The following is a 19,908-nucleotide window of genomic DNA, read 5'->3' as shown; positions in this document are numbered from 1 at the left end:
ATTCTGCTGAGAACACAACTCACCCACGTCTGCAGTGACCATGGTGGACTGGTTCTCTGGCACTGAGACAGAGTTCTGGTCCATGCTGCGTGAATCTTCATTCACCTCCTGCTGGCTTTGGCTCAGCTCCGACCGCAGCTCTGAGTACTCATCCTCCTCCCTGGCAGAGAGAGCAAAGGCAGAAATTAAATCCTCTGAGGAAATGTGCATCTTCGTGACACGCATTTCAGACTCCTTAAGCTGAGCAACAGGATCCAATTCACACAAGTGTTTCGTCCAGTCAGTAGAGATGACTTTACACCCTTCATTGCAAAGCAACTGTGCCATGTCCATAACACCCACTTGCAGCTGCCAGTGCCTGGTTTCCATTTCTTTATTCCCAACTTCATTATTTCTCCTGGCCACTGAAGAAGGAAGCAATGGGTAGAACTGAGTGTTAGCAAGGATGTGTGCAAGGACATTCATTGCTCTGCAGTGACTCCCCAGCTGGTAATTCACACAAATCAGCACAAGTGGCTTTGATCCCAAAGTGGATTAGAAGTAACTGGTTTTGGTCTGTTTCTCAGTTCAAGGATGTCACCGTCTCATGTGCAAAGCAAGCATGCACATGCTTGTACCTGTACATGTAAATCACAATGTTCTTGGAGACTGGTAGGTTTTTTAATTTCTCCTCCCAAAAGAGAGAGGAACAGATAAGCAAGTATTGCACTGAACTGCTGAAGTTAGTGGAAAAGAAAAAGCCTCAGTTACCTAGGTTTTAATTTATTTGTCAAGCTGGTTCAACTAAAATAACTGAGGACACAGAATACTTTAGCTAAAGCTAATGAGCTTAAAAATTAGGGCTTTTCCCTTCTGTCTCCACACAAAGAGTTCAAAGCACTGGGAAAGAAGATAAGTAAATGAATAATAGCTTTGCTTTAGAACATTTGTAAACACTTTTCTTTTGATCCATTTGCTGATTTGACTCAAATTTTTTTTTTTACTTTTGTAGTGACTGTCTTAACATTAAAGTATCTATTTTAAACACTGGAAAAACACCAGTTTATCCAGGCGCAGGGCCCCTCTGATAGAAAACAAACAGCCATCATTTTGTTGCTCACTAGATCACATGCAGAGATTAATTTTGCTGCAGATTCAGCAGAAAAGTGTGAGAATGGAACTGTCTGGCTTTGGAAAAAATGAGAAACAGCAAAGACCTATCTGGGGATCGGCATCTGGGAGGGTAATCTGTAATGTTAGGTCTGCTCTGTGTGTGCAACACAGTGACGAGAGCTTCTTGCAGGATTCAGCCTGGAGGTGTGTCTCAATTTGTCAGGGAAAATAGCAGACAAAGTGGCCCATACATACAGGTATCAATGACAGAAGTAAAGTCTACTTTCAGAGCTGCAGAGGTGACAACTTAGAAACCTCAATAAAACTCAAAAAAGGACTTCCAGCTTGCTTGCCAAGCAGGGTTTCCCAAGGTACCAAGACATTATTTCTACCATGCTCTTCTAGCCCTCACATTTGCTTCAGTGCAAAGAAAATGTCACCTTAGCAGAAGCACTTAGTGACCACTATTACTAAACAAAATGCAGGCCAGCTGCTTAACACTGAGATTTACATCAAAGAAAGGTCTTTGAGGTACCATGCAATACCTGTTTAAGACAGTGTTAGAATGGAATAATGAATAGCAGGAGTTTAAACAGCGTAAGGAAGACACATAAACGTCAGTTAATGTTCCATGAACCAGTTTGTTATTAGCCACCAAAAAAGCCACTAGTAATTAGCTTTAGACAAAAACAATTACCAAGCACTCAAACAGTTGTAGTTTTTCATCTGAAGGTAACTGATTTTTTTCATTTATGAAACAATTAGTCCTACATTTTTAAAACCTGAATTACCTCCACAAATTGATAAGAAGCTCTATTGGCCCTAAAGCAACAGCACACACAATAATGATTTCTCATCACTCTTCTTTGGGCTCTTCTTGCATGGATTTTTCTGTTCCAAATACAACACAGCCTCATCTAGCTGGCACTTGTTCTGGGTTTCTCAGTTTAAGTGCCCCTCACTATCTTGGGGCAGTTGAAAAGTATGTCACGTAGCAGGACTCACACCCTTCTGATGACTCAAGCCAGAAGTCAATTTCCAAATGAATTAATGCTTTTAAAATCTGTCCAGAAAGATAAGAAACCCACTTCTGATAAAATGGCAGCCAGGTCCACCACCAGCCCAACTGGGCACAGACTGAGGGCAAGAATAAGGGGGAATTCAAGGGCAGTGATACATCACAAATATAAATTCTGCCTTTAAAACTGATGCTGGCAGTAACAAAAGATTGCTTGAGATTTTCCTTTCCCCAAAACAGAAGGAAGAGTCCTCCAGTGGCACTGGAAATGCAAGGTGCACGACAGCTGACAATGATCAGCCACTGGACTCCTGCCACACCACCCAGAAGGTGAAGGCACTGCAACTTCCTTATTGCTGCCATCAGTGACCGCCTGGTTGTAAAAAGCAGGCTTCTGTTTTGTTATGGGCCCTGATGATCCCACTTGCTGGAATGTCATGGTGACTTGGGGGCAGTTAAAACCAGATCAAGCCATTCTAGACACAGAGGGCATGGGATAAACATTGGAGGAAAAAACCCGTGGTTTTCAGGTACTTCTGCACTAATATCTTTCTTCATGACCAGGTGCAACCAAGGATCAGAGTGCTGCACAGACACTGAGAAAAACTTGTTAAAACACTGAGCAAAATGGCACATTTTTCAGCATCCTTTCACACCACAGAACATTGGCAAGGTGTGCGTTCTGTTCATGGCCGCAAACAGTCAGTAGCTTTGTACTCCAGGTGCCAGCAGTTTTTCATCATTTTACTTAAATAACTATAAAACCCTCTAAGACCGTCAAATAGAAAATACTACAGGTGTGTGTGCACCAAGATTGACTGCACTCTGTGTACAAACACTTGAGGTCCCTCTGAACTAGTTCATTGTGAACAAATAGTGACACGCTTGAGACAGCATGGAAATTAATCACTGAGGGCAAGTGAAGCTGGGCACTGTGTGCTGAACCAACATTACCACACCCACATTGCCACTTGAACTGAATCCAGTATGTGCTTACTTCCACCTAGCCCATATTTAGAAGCTAGAATTAGACCTCCAGGTCACTGTTTAAAAGTGACTGTAAGTGCCATGTGTTATTTCTTGTGATGTCTCTTCACTACCCCTCTTCTCCATTAACTTCCAACACTTCCTAAATGTATTGTCTGAACAAATAATTTTACAGTAATGGGTTATAAGCTTCTTGACAACTGTTTCAAGTAATCCTTAGCAGGCACCAACACTGAACAGAGTATATTTCTGTCTGGTATTGTTATAGCTGCACACTATTTTTAGAATTGCAGAGATGTACCCAAACAGCCACTGGTTTAGAGCTAAAAGCAATTAGACATCTCTCTTTTCTTTTTCTTGAACCTCAATCTGACATCTAAGAAAAACTGTCAGTCACATGCTGAAGTTACAGTTGATTTTGACAGCCAAAGAAATGATTAAGAAAAAAAAAGAGTCAAGTTTGAATGAATCTAAGGCAATACTAAAAACTTCTGAAGACAGAAATATTCACCCTAAATGTAGACATAATTACATTTTAGTACCCTACTGTATAATTTCTAAATGCTTTTCGTGCTTCAGAGTTACTGGGTATACCCTTTATGTCCAAGTATTTACAATATAACTCTGACTGGGAAGATCCATTTGATTGGTTTTCCTATCTTCTAAGCTGTACACACTTTGAGAGAAAATTGCAGTAGGCATGCACCTTGTCAAAGGACAGAGAACCTTGGCAACACAGAGGCTCATATACTTGCACGTGAGTATTTGAGTATTGGAACTCACTTTTTTCACCTTTTTTTTTTTTTTTTGAGGTGCTTCCAAACCAGCTGGGCTATCCAGTGCACCAGCAGTAGGGAGATGAGACAATTGCAGATGAATGCTGGCTTGCTACCCCCAAGCATGGTGAAGTAATTTTCCTCCGGGAATGCTGGAAGTATGTAATGCAAGAGCTGCAGCTAAATTCATGGGGCCACACACATGGAAAACTTGTTGTACCCAAGAAATGGCTAGCAAACCTAGAAAAATCCAGTAAACTTCTAAAAATATTCCTGTAACACTACTGCTACTGGGATCAGCATATCAGATACACCTGGGAAGAGACACATGCACTGACATGTGACTTAAGTTCTCTCCTTTCCCAAAAAAGCTGTGGCTGCCCCATTCCTGGAAGCATCCAAGGCCAAGCTGGACAGGGCCCTGAGCCACCTGTCTTGCGGAAAGTGTCCCTCCCCATGGCAGGGGGCTGGAACTAGATGGTCTTTAAAGTACCTTCCAACCCAAACCATGCCATGATTCTAGAGCTGGCATTACTAAGCCACATTACACTTCTAAATGCTGACACTGCAAAGGCAGAAAACCCCCAACATACCAAAAACCAGAGACAAAAGTTCTCAGAATGGAGAATATTAACCAACTTATACAGCCTGCCAACACTCCTCCTAAAACTGTTGCAACACCTTATTTAGATTTAAACACGGTATCTGCTTACTTTCTGTCCTACTTTCTGAGGGTACTGTTCACATTCACACAAAGATAATACAATTTAAAGAGGATAATCAAATACCTTCCATGAAATAACTGGTTTCTTCTAATTGTTTCCAAAATATTTTTGGGTTTAAGAACTACAAAGAATGTCATAGTGATGCCATGATGATTTTTTACCTTTTCTTTTATACCCCTTTTATACCTTTTTCCAACTTCTGTATTCTCAGTGCTTTTTGCCTACATTCTTGGACTTGTTTGTTCAGCTAGGAGACTGAACACTTTAGAAGCTTCGTAGCTAGAGATCAGTGTGCCCCAGACCCCAAGGTCCTCTCCAGAACACATTTTGTAAACTGAGATAGAACCATCCAGGGGAAGGTTCCTTGTGGGGGGGGAGCTCATTTGAGCCTCTCATTGGGGAATCTTTGATAGATCTGCTAATTAGTAAAACCTATAATGTTATTCCAGATCTTTTGTGTGGTAGGCATTGTGGTGGGCATTGAGGTGCATTCGACCTGGACGTGTGCACCTAAGGGTCCTTATAATAAATACCAAGGTAAAATCCCTTTTTCCCTTCTACCTGTGTTTGACTCTTGATTTTAAGACCAGGAAAAGGCATCAATAGAGTAGAGGTACATGAAGCTACATGTTAATTTATTTTTACAATCTAAAATCAATATGTGAAAAAACTCAAGAGTTGCTGTATCAGCACTGGGGAAACATTCATCTGTTATGCAATTAATGTAAACTCTGCTTCCAGAAAGACAGCCCAAATTTTGTGACAAGTAAAGCCTCTGCTCAGTACTACCTGCAGGTTTCAAAGAGACAAATCAAAATTAAAATCCTCTGTTTTAGAGGAAAGTATAATTGCTGAGGCTCCAGCAGGGCCATGCTCCCAGAACACTTTCTCTTAGGACTGTTCTGTTCGAGCTCCCGGCATCAACAGTCCCCAGAGCCAAAGGTGGAGTGCTGTGAGTCACAGCTGTTCCAGCAAGGACAGCAACTGCACCGGCCTTGCTCTGTGGGATGCACAGACAGCTTCTCAAGAATGACACGTGGATCTCAGACTGGATTCACAGAAAGTGGTACATCAGTTTTCCTTCTTTCACTTGGCTTTACAAACCCTGTGGAATCCCTTCAGCTGCCATTTTTAGGATGGATATTACTCCTCTGTTCCCCAAACACCAAATTATTGGCCTGCCAAAGAAAACAAGCTATTTCCATCATTGAAGGAAATAAAAAGAGCCACTAACTTAACAAACAGGTTTTGTTTTTATTAATAAAACCAAAACAAATAAAACCAGATGAGGCATTCCAGCTGTCTGAGCAAAACAAGCTCTCATATGACTGAATTAAACTGGAGGGGCATGACAGTGGTGTGGCACCTGTTGCAGAAGTATTTTTCTAATGCCTTTAAAGGCCAGAACCCCCCTAAAAGGACAGAAAAATTGCATTCTTCATGAGAAGCAACATGTACATCTCATCAGGCTTGGTTTTCACACCTCACCTTCCTGTGCATCTTGCAGCTGACTCATTTATGGACATGGTTAAACATTCAGAGTATCCACCTGATTCCAGTATTTTGTAATTGAACATCACTTGGCATTTGCTTTGCCACGAGGACTCCAAACACACCATTTTTATGAATTCTGTGTAACATTTTTCTTAAATGTCATAGAGCTTTTCTGTCACTCAAGGAAAAAAAACAATCAGTGCAGCTCTCATGCTTTCTCAGATTTTGCTTTTCAACTGGTCTTTTCAAAAGACAAATGAAAAGTTTGTCTGCAGAGGTGTCAAGCATAAATGAACAAGGGAGTCATTGGGATTTTTTTCAGAGAAGTACTACCAGCAGAGAAAATACCTGAAAAATCTCACCACGACCATGGTTATGATCATCTCATAGGCAACAATATTTATGTTCTTAAATAACATGAACATGTGATTCTAACACTCCTTTAGTAGTGATAAATATATGTGATGATATTCCCTCTTATTTATGGTACACCAGTCTTCTTTTTGCATACTAATATTTTCATGAAAGATTAAGTGAGTAGTAGCAACAACATTGCCTTGTGCTAGCAGAAATATTTACAAGGAAGAAGAAATGAAGCAATTACCAAAAAAAGTGCAGCTAACAGATAAAGGAAAACCGAAAATTGGCTACATGGCTAGAGCACCATATTAACATTACCCACAAATGCATCAAATCTATCTTGATATTGTCTAGAAAATCCACTGATTCTGGCATATAGTTGCATCCTCACTAGATAAACTTTTAAGAAATTCCTTTTGCATTCTAGTCCAAGTTTTCTACATTGAAAATAATATGTAAAAAAAACAAGCGAGGAAAAATGTTTCCGTGGAGTCAAATGTAAAGTCTGTTTTAACACAGTTACAACCTGGTGTAATATCCCAAACTTTGCTGCTCCAGAAACAGGCAACAACATCATTTGTACCATTGTGTTTTGTCAAAAAAGTCAGCACAAGAAGAGGCAAAACCTATTGACATCTATTTGAGCTATATCTCTCCCACAAATGATTTCATTTAGGTGATCTACAGGAGGCCACAAAATAAAGTTAAAAGCAGAGGTTCAGGTCGGGTGTCTTCACCTTCCTTTACACACCACTGCTGTCACTTACATGGCACCCTGGCACATTACAAAAGGGAATATTTAGATGTCACAGTGCATGTTTTGCAGTGCTTGTCAGGTTTTGCAAAGTGTAGCTTTGCCAGAGAGAACGTAGCACTTCTCGGGTGCTTGGGATGATATGCTGCAGAGCACACACCTTAATTAAGGGCAGCTATTTAGTACCTGTCATGACAAGCCTTAAAGTCGTCATCGTATTACATTTAGAGTATAATTCACACCATGTCTTGCACCAGTCTCGCCCTGGCCCAGAATTTCCAGGAAGCTGCTGTACCTTATTGTTGCTCCCTGCAGTCGGTTGATTTTCTTGTTGAGCTCCGCAATGATGCTGTGCAGCTCCGTGATCCGCTCCTCGTAGCGCAGCGTTGTTCGCTCCTGCACATCTTCATGCTCTCTCATCAAGTGGGACTGCTCACACTGAAGCAGAGAAGGAAGAAAACAGAAAGGGCATTATGGACAACAACAGGGAGATCTGGCACGAGGCACAAGTGTGCAGCACTATCATCTTCTTACTCACCAAACCAACAATGCCTTAGCAAGAGAAAAGGACAGATGCAAAACACCAACAGGTACACAAACGTAGATAGTTACATAGTTGAGGAACTGATAGACTATGCAGTGTACTTTTATTATTTTGTCTGTCTTCCTAAAGAGCAGAAGTTGCTGTTGCTGCTTGAAAAAAACCCACCAGTTGCATCTCAAAATAGCTATAAATATACAATCTTTGAATCCTAGGATCTTCCGAATGTGGTCTGAATTAGAAAAAATCCTATAGCAGAAACCACACTATTATAAAGTAATCACAGTTTGAGGTTGTAACTTCTTCTCTAGTGTAAGTTACCACTTTTACTAACCCTTAGAGATAATACAGCTTATTTTTATTATGTTCATACTCTCCAAAAAATCTTATGATTTGAACAATTACAGAGCTACATGACTGCTTGTTATTTATACATGTCACAAAATCCTTTTTCCTTCCCACAGATTTTTAAATGTAGTCTCCCTGGCTTACTCTTCAGGCCAGCAAACAGTCTATTTCAATTACAGCAAACCATTACAAACCACTGCAATTACAAACCAGCAGTGCATGCTGATTGAAGTTTGCTTGGCAGCGGCTGGCAAGAGTAAGGCTTCTAACATTTTGCTTCTGACCCCCTTCAGTCAAGCCTCCTTGCAATCACACAATGCTGAGTACTATGCTGTCAAAAAAAGAAAATTCACAAGCCATTTAAGAGTATAAAACCCACACTCCTTAAATGATGACATGCAATGTAGATTCCTAGCATTTCTAAGGGCCAAAATTGATGGTAATGTTGGAGGTCCTCCAAAATTCCTGAATCAACCCCTTTTTTTCAAATCAAGTAAACACTCTAATACAAGCTAACTCCCTAAACCCTTTGCCACAAATAATAATAATATACCCAAAGTAGTAGATGTGCCAGAATTTTCATAATTTGCTCCCATATTTTTGGCCGCTTCCATTCACAGCTTGAGAACATCATCTACATAAAAGACTGCTTGAAAATTAAAATTTACATTGAGCTTCAATAACATTTTTATTTTGAACTTTAAATACAATTTATTCCACAGTTTTTAACTTCCATGAATATGCACACTGAGAAGTAGCCCAGACATCAGAGTACTCTTCCACAGACTACAACAAAATAGTTTCTACCATCTGCTGTAGTAAAAACCACTTTCACCTACACTAAGAAAAACAGATCATATCATCAAACTGCAGAGGAGAGCAAACGGACACATTTCAGAAGACTGATAATGTTCACCGCACTTGTAAGACTTCATGTTGGCAACTGATACGGCTGTACATGTATATTACAATGACTCTTTGTTATAGGATCATTCCACAACTTATTTCTCACATTTCCACATCTTTATCTTTCTGAAGAACTACCATAGCTTTCAAAGTGCAGAAATAACACAGAGAAAATGCTTCACAAAAGCTCTAGAGCAGATTTAGGGGCAATAAAGAGTTGCTTCTTCAGCCTTTCTAAACCTAAATTTCCTCAGACACACATATATGCCCACAAACGCTACCTCAGCATTATCCAGATCAATCTGTTATGTGCACTGGTGGGTTTTTTAAACCAAAGGGATGTTTCAGATAGAGTGTATAGTAATTGTTTCCAGACAATAAATAAAACCCCTATCACAACGATTTTTGTCTTTCTAAGCTATCCACTGAAAAGCAGAATTTGTTTATCTTGACTGAAGATATATGGTCTTTTGCTAATGGATCTCAGCCACATTACGACTTGATTTCTGTTTTCTCCAGCCATTTCTCAGTCATCATTTTTCAGGATAACATCGTTCAGTGACAGATGTACTTTGTGAACAACCAGCAGTCTGGCAATATAAGACAACAGCTTCACATTTGATTTTTTAAAAGAGCTCTTGAATTATCTTAGGTAAAAGCAACTGGAAAAGGCCAAAAGGAAACCTCTGTGAAAGAAAGGGCATGATGCTAAGGACTGCTCTCTCTTGGAGGAGGGGAGCAGTATTACATCTCCTACATTCTGGTTATCCATGACAAGCCTCAAGTGAAAATGGCAAAAGCATCCAAGCAATGGAAGCATGATTCAATATGAATCCCAAAATGCAGCAATGGAAAATTCTTCTGGTTATTCAGGATTGCTCTTTATTATAGAACATTTATCTGAAAATTTAAAAAGGAATAGAAACAAATGCATGTTTTCCTACCCACTGCTGAAGTTTTTCTCTGGGATACTGTGACTGTTCACCATCCTCCTTAGTTTCTTTATGCTTTGAGTCTCAGAACAGCGATCTACCCACCAATCCCTACTTCCTTCCAAGGTGTACACACTCAGCTCTTACAATTTATTTGCATGTCAGTCACACAATAAATACCTTATACCCTTTTCCTCATCTCTCTTTCAGCCTCATACTTGAGAGCTTCAGCCTCAAAACCCTTAAGAGGTCTAATTCTATGAGAAAGCAAACACAGGGATAACCTACTGAGAGGCTGCAAAAGACGAGCAATTAATTGTTGGGGTCAGGAGAGAAGTTTCCAGCACAGTTCTCACTCTAAGTTGAGAACTCTTGGCTGGTTTTTGGTACAGATTAAAAAGGTTATTTCATTTACAATATAAATTAACAATGGTTCGAAACACCACTGTCTGATCCCTTGATGCTGGGAAACAACAATAAGAGCAAGAAGTGTATGAGGGAGAAGGAGGATAAGAGAAAACATTTTAATTCAAGCTTATTGTCTGAACAGATGATTCTATTGCCTATTAATGTACACAAATTCCTAGCGAAAGAAACACTAACAATGTGTTAAATTATTTTAACCTTTATATTAAATTTGAAGTGTTCAATCAGAGCACAAAAAAAAAAGACCTACTGGCAGCAGTGCTCATTAAGAGATGCCCCAGTGCCTCAGGTCCTGCAGAGACAAACACTGACTGTGGTGTTACTCACGAAGAACACAAGTCATCACCTGAACAAGCCGCAGTCATAAACCTGTCTAACAGGATTACAGAAGCTAAAAACCTTTGCTCAACTAATACAGTGTTTTAATTTGAGGGGAGTGGCAGATTTAAAAGCGGCAATCCATTAATCTAAATTTAAGTATAAAAACAAGTCTATTGTGCTAAATTCTCAATCACAAAAGCATGCATGGTCAGAATTAATTGTTCTGTGGTACGTTCTATACTTAATGTGGAAGATGTATATAAGCACACAGAATTAATCCATGTCAGATATAGACATCACACAGCAGAACAAGTAATTTCAACGTTCATCTGAACACCACACATTTCTACTTCAAGTTTCTCTGTTAAATGAGAAACTGAAGCCTTCCTGTGAAGTTCACATGTTCTTACATGTCTACAGAGAGTGTTGCTTCTGTTCTTGTATGTCTACAGAGCGTTGGTTTTACTCTTCTCTTAAACTCTGCTGTTGCTCCCTATATTCTGAATGATCAAGAGGATGGCAAAGAATTATTACTGCAGTAATGAGACTTACTGCTGTGACACAGGATTAAGAACAATACAGCATATTCTTTGTCTAGAGCTATTATAAAAATCCAAAATAACAATGACTAAGCACAAAGAATGAGAGAGCAGGACAATCTTGTGAAAGGAGATGAAATTATAGGAAAAATATAGTACGTGAATGATCTCTTCTTGCTGTATTTGCTGAAACATTCAGCATGTTATTAAATCCCATGCTCAATCACAAAACTGCAGAATTCAATGTCACAGAATATCGGAAATGCCAAGAATGTTGATGGATTAGAAAGAAGATTATATAAATCCATGGAGGATAGGACCATAGAGGACTATAAAATGCGATGTGGCCTCCTGCTCACAGATGTTGGCAGAAAGGTGGTGGAGTACGAAGGAGGACAATTCTCTATGTGCAGTTCTTATGCTCTCCCTTCAGACTCCCACTGTTTATCAAAGCCAGGATGCTGTGCCACATAGAGCCAGTAGAAAGCACTACAATTCTCATAATCACAGAAACATTTCTGGAAGAAGACATTAGTTGTGGTTGACCAGTGTTTTACAGCAAATTTCGTTCGAGAGATCACTTTACTGCCAAATTGTACACTGACAAAACGCAGAGATCTGCTGTGTTATTGAAAAAATAAAAGCATGTAGAGAAATGCTATAGCTGGTCTCCAGAGGCTGCAGATTTGGAAGTGAGTATGCTACAACAACCACTAATCAATTACATCACAAATCTTAAGCCCAGGCTGTCCAACTAGCTTTCTTCACCATTTGTCATCTATTACTTGAGCTGTGGTTCCCCAAATCATCTCCACTCTGCTGATCACTAATCCTTTCTTCCAAATGCCTCACATGCCTCATGAAATGATGGGAAAGGTATTACCAAAGATGCATTTTAAGAGCTATTTGTTCCAGAGAGCATATGCTACATCACCTAAAATTAAATGTGCTGCCTTTTTAAGTGCAGTCTCCAGATGCAGAACAGAGATTTAATACTGATCCACTAGCATCTGAATATGGTTATGCAGAACCCCAAACACCTCCTATTTAATTTATGCCTCCTGAACCTCTGATTCACATTAGACAGAGGCTGTAGAGGAAAGAATAATGAACGAATCTCTGTGGAGTGGGAAGAAAAGTCCAAAAACTTATGTTAAGTGGCACCTCTACTTGGAAGTGATGCAGTCAGAAAAAGAAGACAAGGTGCAGTGGTTTCACCAGTGTATGTCTCAGTACTCAAACACTGCCAACACACTCAATATATTAGTTGTGTTTGTTTAATGGTTGAAATTCCGTAAGAAAGATTTGTGTTTTATTTAATACACACTAAATTCTATCCTCTTGAGGGCTTTAGAAAAAAATTAACTGAAAAGAGATAAATCAGTAATCCTTTTTAGAAACTGTTCATTGAAAAATACATATTGTTTATCTGAAACCTAGCTACCACCCTGCCTTTCAGATACTCCAGTTTTGTGCTATTCACAGGTCAGGTGGCAGTAATCACTATGTTTGTGCTCACATGGCTCAGTATCAAGTAAAAACCCCCACCATTACAAACTGAGCACTATATACGCTTGCATCATTGGTAACCCATCAAAGGAAACACCAAACAATCTTGTGCTAACAGAGTACACGTTAATTTGGATTAAGTACTGATCCTTAATCCCAGTCACCAGCAATGTAGATCCGCCACTGTATGGGAGCACCTATAGGGCACTCTTCACTGGCTTAGAGATAATATATGTATTTTTAGATAAAGACCCAGAAAAAAAATAAAACACTAACAAAAACCTGTGGTTAGCACCAGACCCTCCAGAGTTATAAATAACAACAAAGTCAGTGCAGTCATGCAGCATGATGTGGATCATTTGGATACAGTGAATCCATGTGGGAGTTTAATGATTGCCAAATGCAGCCTCATATCAAACTGTAAGCCAGAAAGAGGACTCTATCCCAAAAATGCCATAGAAATTAGAAAAGGCTCTCAGGATTATAGCTGATAAACCATGTTAACTCCCAGTGTGGCTCTGGCTCACATATTGAGAGGAATAAAAACACAAAAGTGATTTTTATTTCTGGATGTTACATTGATGGTCTGCAATAACAGTATCACTTACAAGACCACAAACCTTAACAGGCAGCTGAAAAAACCATTAGGGAATTCAGGCAAAGGCCAAAATAAGGGAGGACTGAAGAAAGAGCCTGAAAATTGAGACTTCTACATTTGGCTTGAGTTTAAGTAACACAGATAAAAGGTCTCATCAAAATGCACCAAATATTGAAAACTCCAAATCTGCAAAATCACAGAATGGCCAAGGCTGACAGGGACCCCTGCAAGTTACTCACTCAGTCCCCTACCCAACCCCAGACCAGGTCCAGGTGCCTTGAGTACTTCCAAGGTTGGAGACTGTACAACTTCTCTGAGCAACAAATAAGGTGCCATACTTTACAGGCCAAATTGCTTTGATTATCTCTAGCCAAGTATTTTGAATTAGTTTTGAAATTTCAACTACTTATAAAAGGTATTTGATACAATGACAGTATCTGAAAACAAAGGCCTTTTATAGAAGAGAGAAATATTAAGAACAATAGTGCAATTTTCCATGTTTGCATTTGCCTCTCTGTAAGACCTGTGAAAGCATCAGAGTTCTGACTTTATTGTTGTTTAACCCCTTGGCTTTCCACTGGCTGTATTTTCCACAATTCCAACTGCCTTACTGGAAGCTAGACTGAGATAATAAGTAATTTCTTACATAACAGCAAAGCACTGAAAATTAGCAATAACTTTTGATCACTGTTAATTTGTGCAGTGTTTAAATATGACCCAGGAGTGCAAGGCTCTGCAACCAGTTACCCAATCCGCTGACAGCATGCTGTAATTCTTATATTCTACAATATTTCAAAGCACTTGTTGCTTATATTGACTTCAAACCAAAATTAATCTAATTAATTCTTGGGGTTTTGCTTTAGAAGAATGTCTTCGACACATAAAAGGTATAATCCATGGCAACTATGTGTCATACAGTCTTAAAATTCTTTTGACTTGTGACATTTTTGAGTATTTTATTCTCTCTCTGAGGAACATGGACTACACAAAACCAAGGACCATCTTCAAATAGTCCTACTACTGTTGCCCACCTGTGCTTTCGCCAATTTCTTTTCCAACAGGTCACGCTCCTTTTCTGTTTGTTGTAGACGCTTATTAAGCTCCACGATGTCTCCCTTTAATGAAGCCAGGGCTGCTAAATGAAGCTGGACAACAAAAAGGAAAGAAACAAATTAACTAAGTCACAAGCCATGTAGCACTAGTGGTTCAGAGAAAAGACGGCATAGGACAGCAGCTATAGTAATGATGGATTTCTGTAGCAGTTAATAGGAACGTTAGTAGAACGAAGTCTAAAAGAAATCCACATGGAACTAAAAATTTAACTACTAATTTTACCATTAATTTTTCTCTCCAGGCAGCACACATTCCTTCACCATATCCTTTATAAGGATAAATACAATGAGGAATAATTCAGCTAGAAATGTGTAGATTAGTTCTAACACTAGTTTATTAAGAGGTAGCCTGAGTCTTGCTCTATAAAACATTACATTAAATGCTGACTAAGATTTGCATTATAGAATGAGGTGTACCACGTTTTGATGCCTTTAGACATACAGAGGTTATCAGTTTGGTGAAAGTGGGTAACTCCATGCACAGGATTTGGTTTTATTTTGCAACCAATGCTTACTCCACCGTGAGCTACTCTTCTGCAGTTATTGTTCTCCTCAGTCCCATGCCAGTGAGTTTCAGTGATTCTTATCTAATAACCCACACATGAAGAACCTGAACTGTTTTTCTTTCTGTAGTAGATCCTTTTGATGAAATATACTTTCTACACTTAACTGATAGCATGTGGAACTATGTATCAGGCTAGGATAACTCACGACATTGAAATTAGGTTAGCTACACAACTTAGAAACCAAGAACAGTTCTTAAAAGAATTTTAATTTTTCACACTTTCTTCTTGTCCTTAAATATCCTATTCATTGTTTCACTAAAGGCATCAGCCAGAATTCAACACTAAGTACTGACAACTGCAACTGAAAAGTCCAGGAAGAAAACCAGTCACTAGCACTGAAGTCTTTCTTTGTAGTAGTAAAGAAACAGCTTCAAGTTATATTGGGTATGAAAACAGAAGTGACCTTTCACACTAGACCAAGCAACACAGCCAACACTGCTGCTGCCAAGATTCAGGCTGAAATAAAAACCCTGCCTCTAATCCTCCACCCACTTGCAGTCCCTCACTCTGATATTCTGTTGGGCGGGTCACCTATATAAATTCTACCTTTACAGTACTGGAAGCCAGAAAAACCATGTTTTCCCATAGTGATGTGTGAGAGCAGCTGCCTGACAGCAGAGAGACCAGATCATCTGGCAACAGCTTCTTCACATACAGTATTCCCACTGTTAATAAAAAAAATTCTGCCTTCAAGACAGAAAAGATAAATTTTAAAAGATATTTGGATGTGAATTCTGCCTTTTTAAATGCTGCTTAACTAGTTATTCCCTGGGCATCCTCATTTGTGAGTTCAGTTGACAGTATTTTTTATTATGTCAGCTACAAAAATACCTTGCACACATGCAGTTATTTTTTCCAGTACAAATAAACACATGCACAACTATACATTGCAGAACATTTAAGATTGTCAAAGCAGCCTTAATTTTTCATGTAAAAACATGAAAAATTCTGGCTTGCTATGGGCATATCCTACACAGCTTCTATGAAGTATATACACTGAAACCTCTTAAAACCCAGAAACATTCTAAATACCTTTAAGTATTTTTGGCCCTCAGCAGAAGGCCTTCCTTCCTACCACAGGAAACTATGCACTCCATTTACAGTGTGGAGAAAAAAGAACCAGACCAATTGTACCAATCTGCTCATAACTTGTTTCCAATTTGCAGGAAAGCTGGTGAATTTTTAAGCCACTGCTTCACCTTGTTCCTGTAACAGTGGAATTATTGCAATGAAGGTCACAAGTTTGTTCACCAGAATGTGCATCCTTCAAACAGTACATGAAAAATGGCTACAATTCTCCAAATTGAATAAAACAATGCTACATAGTCAAGTATCATTCCCTTTCATACACTGTAATTAAATGATCACCAGCTGTGGTTTTGATTAAATTCAAGACTAACAATGTCCATACACATGGCCTCGTAACATAAAAGGACAACATTAATTTGAAAATCTCAATGAAAAACAACTTGTTCTCTGAACAGTGGAATTAACGAGGCAGACTTCCAATGGATTTGTCTTTGTCCTCTTCACCCTCTGCAGTCACTGCAACCTGGGTAACAAACAACGTGAATGGTGCCTGGTGTTACACAGCAACCCTGCTGCCTGGCCTGGCAGCCCCTGCCAAGCACAGGGATCCTGAATCCACCTATGTGTTCAATACTGCTTCTCTTGTCCAAGTAACCAAAGCATGGCTTTATTAATGACAAGGAAAGCTTGTTGCATCTTTCACCATCCAAAATTATCCTTTCATTACTTGGACTGTTTCAGTTTCCATATGCTAATAAAAGAATAAATAAAAAAAAGAAATTTACTGAAAGGGCGGACTAGGCAAAAGGCAACTATCATAACAGAGGAGGGCTACTTGACATACTCTACTTTGAAGTGCAAGTAATGTTTCCAGCTACTACTGCAATACAAAAGGTTAACACAGCCAGTGTAGCTGTGTATTCTTGGCGGAGTCAAGCTCTCCTCCAAAATTAATTTAAAAGGTGTTACAAACTATTGTTGCACTTTCCCTTAAGGTGTGAGTGTTCCCACAGACCATGCTTCCTAGTGCGCTTGTTTATCACAAGGGAGGTGGGAACTGGAACATGGATCTTTGGATGTTGCTGGAACTCATAAAAGGAAATATCTGAGCAAAGAGCTACAGTCCATGCAGAAGCCATTTGGGCGGGCGGGGGGGGAGGGGAGGGAGAAATTAATGTTTAAAAGTCAAGTTTAATCATCCACACTATTAAAGTGGGAAAGACTCCACTTAAAAATCTCAACCAGCAAGTCCCCCACAACTCTAACTCTGCAGCACTGAACTGCTACAGGATGGTTACAAATGAGAAAGAGAGAATGGGGGAAAGAGAGAAAACACACGGCATACTGTTTTTCTCTCCTCAGCAAACAGTGGCAGATAAGGCAGAATCACTATGACTAACATTCATGCCAGACATCTATAGTTCAAGGTGGGCTGCCTCTTAAATGACACGAGATTATGAAACAGATCAAAAACTCAGCAGTGTGCAAAATTAACACAGACAGCACAAATATTCCCACAAGACAGTGGTCTGAACCTTTAAGCAACAGACTGCAGAGAGACCTACTTCATACAGAGAAAACAGTCAACTGACAAAGCCTGTGTTATTCATAAACTTTGTATTGATCCAATACAGCTACTTGAATTCCACCAAGAAAGAAACCACTGTTGTGATGCTGATGCACCCAAACTGTCCAACAGGACACACACGGTCAACATGTGAGAACAAACATAAAGATCAGACTAGCCAACCAATATGCTTCTCTACCATCATCCAAGAAAATTAGAAAATACATTAGATGCATGGTATAAAAAATTAGTTACCTATCTTAACTTAGAAACTACAATTTCCTTGAATTTTTATTGCCGTAACAACAGCAGGTTGCATTACTGAAATGTATACACACCACGTGTTATACTCAATATTATCCTGTCAGGTTTTTATCTATTAAATTTTATGTATTAAATATACAGTAACAATTATTTATTATTATTAAGATATTATTAATATAAAATTTAAAAATGGCATAGTATGCTCTTGTTAAAATGCAAACCAATGTACAGCTAAGTTTTTAAAGGTACCATAATTATAAAAACAGAAGAACAAGCTTAGGAAAAGCAACTTCCTGACCTCTGATCAAGCCTCCTTTATGAGTGCAGTTTCTTCTCATTATCCACCTGTTCTAGTAGCATTTCATACAATACTGCAGAAGTGATTTGTGATGCATATTTTGAAGACTGCTTTTGGTGCTGTGAAATATTCTATGCAGGTACAATTAGGAACAACATTTATGGGCAGTCGGGTTTCTGAAAAATTTTGTGGGAAACAAATACAGAAGTGGATGGGACAGTGAGACAAATGCCAAGGAAGCAGGTGACTACTGTACTGTTGTACACACTGCTGGAAATGTTCTGAGGCCAAGAACAAACCAAGAGAAAGACACAGAGAGCAATGAAGGAGGGTGCTGAAAAAGTAAGGTTAAAGCCCTGAAAAGCAGTGAAATTACTATTATACCCAGCATTTTTCCCAGCCGTTGTGAAATGTGATCCCCACCACTAAATCTGGTCCACATTTTTCATTCCCTCAGCCTGGAACCAGGCTAATTAAACCGCATTGCTAAAACCAGTTGTACTCACTGCACATGTTTGCTATTTTCAACAGAGAAATCAAAAGAAGGAACTATGCACATAATTTTCTGTGAAACTAAAGTACTAATCTTATCTTTATCCTCTTTTTTCCTGTATTCGTCAGCCACAGTACTGCTCCGCACCGGTTTCGGAACAGATGTTCAGAAAAGTAATCTGAAAGTGACATAACCAGGGACCCATAAAATCATACCAAACTATATACCAATACAAAGCAGCCAAACACCAAAAGACCAATTAATTTGTTCTCTGTGTGTCCTCTGTAGCTGATCAGTAAAGCCCTACCATGGGAGAAGGATCAGAGATGGGCCAGGGTGATGTGTCCATGAAGCTCAGGAAGAATGTGGCTGGGTGGGACTGATCACAGCTGTTGCAAAAAAGCTGGCTTGATCTCAACACCAAGAGGACCTGAGCACGGGTTTTGCTTTACATAAACAGCTATCACCAGCTGAGAGAATCAGCTGGTGTGTATTGGTCCCCAAGCTCATGAAGAGTGCAAATGTCTCCCTGAGTTAGCCAGGCCAGTGTGGGGTACCTATATACACAGCTCAGCCCAAAATAAAAACCATAAAAACATAATCAACTGACAGAATTTCAAAGAGAGTAATAAGCTTGAGCCAGTTTCAATTCACACATTTAATCCTCACAAGGCCAGGGATGCCCAGGGTGGTGATGGCAATTACATAAGATAGAGGCTGGGAACCACGCTGGTGCTGTGATGGAGCTGTGCACTGCAATTGCTCTCTTCTGCTGTGTGTGACTTGTATCTGTACTGTGTTTTCAGTATGCTTTGCGTCATGGTGCTAAAACAGAAATCCCATGTACCATCAACTACTTTCAAATAAATATGTTAGACATCACACCTTCCACATGTGGACTGTCTAAAAGAACCCCATCAGAGAGTACTGGGCTCTGACATTCTCTCCTCTTTTTTTATTTCCCACTGGCATTTGGCATAGTTTAGTGTAATTAATCCACAATATGGATATTTTCTGTGTATTGCATCTACTTAATGACAGGCAGTACACATAAAAACATCTGATTAAATACTAAGAATGTTGCCTCTTCTCTGAAAACTTTCCAATTTTTTTGTTATCAAATTAAACTGGACACCACACTTGATTTGAAAACCCAAGCTGCTTTGTAACATGAGAGATGGCAGGTGTAGAGAACAACATGGAAAATACAGTCAGAACTCCAGCTAACAGTGCAGAACGAGCAAAACAGCAAA

The 19,908-nt window shown here is 39.4% G+C and overlaps 1 protein-coding gene across 1 annotated transcript in view; it reads right to left on the bottom strand.

Moving 5' to 3' along the window:
- LOC103611217 (colorectal mutant cancer protein) overlaps window positions 1–19,908 on the bottom strand; it is a 142,200-nt gene that overhangs the window by 54,747 nt on the left and 67,545 nt on the right. Inside the window, 3 exon segments of the mRNA XM_008628701.2 lie at window positions 24–160; window positions 7,502–7,644; window positions 14,358–14,471. Of these exon segments, the coding sequence (XP_008626923.1) occupies window positions 24–160; window positions 7,502–7,644; window positions 14,358–14,471 (394 nt within the window).

The sequence above is a fragment of the Corvus brachyrhynchos genome, unplaced genomic scaffold (assembly GCF_000691975.1).
Source record: "Corvus brachyrhynchos isolate BGI_N302 unplaced genomic scaffold, ASM69197v1 scaffold232, whole genome shotgun sequence".
Taxonomy (NCBI): Eukaryota; Metazoa; Chordata; class Aves; order Passeriformes; family Corvidae; genus Corvus; species Corvus brachyrhynchos.
The sequence above is the reverse complement of the archived record's forward strand: the minus strand, read 5'-3'. Positions and strand labels throughout refer to the sequence as shown.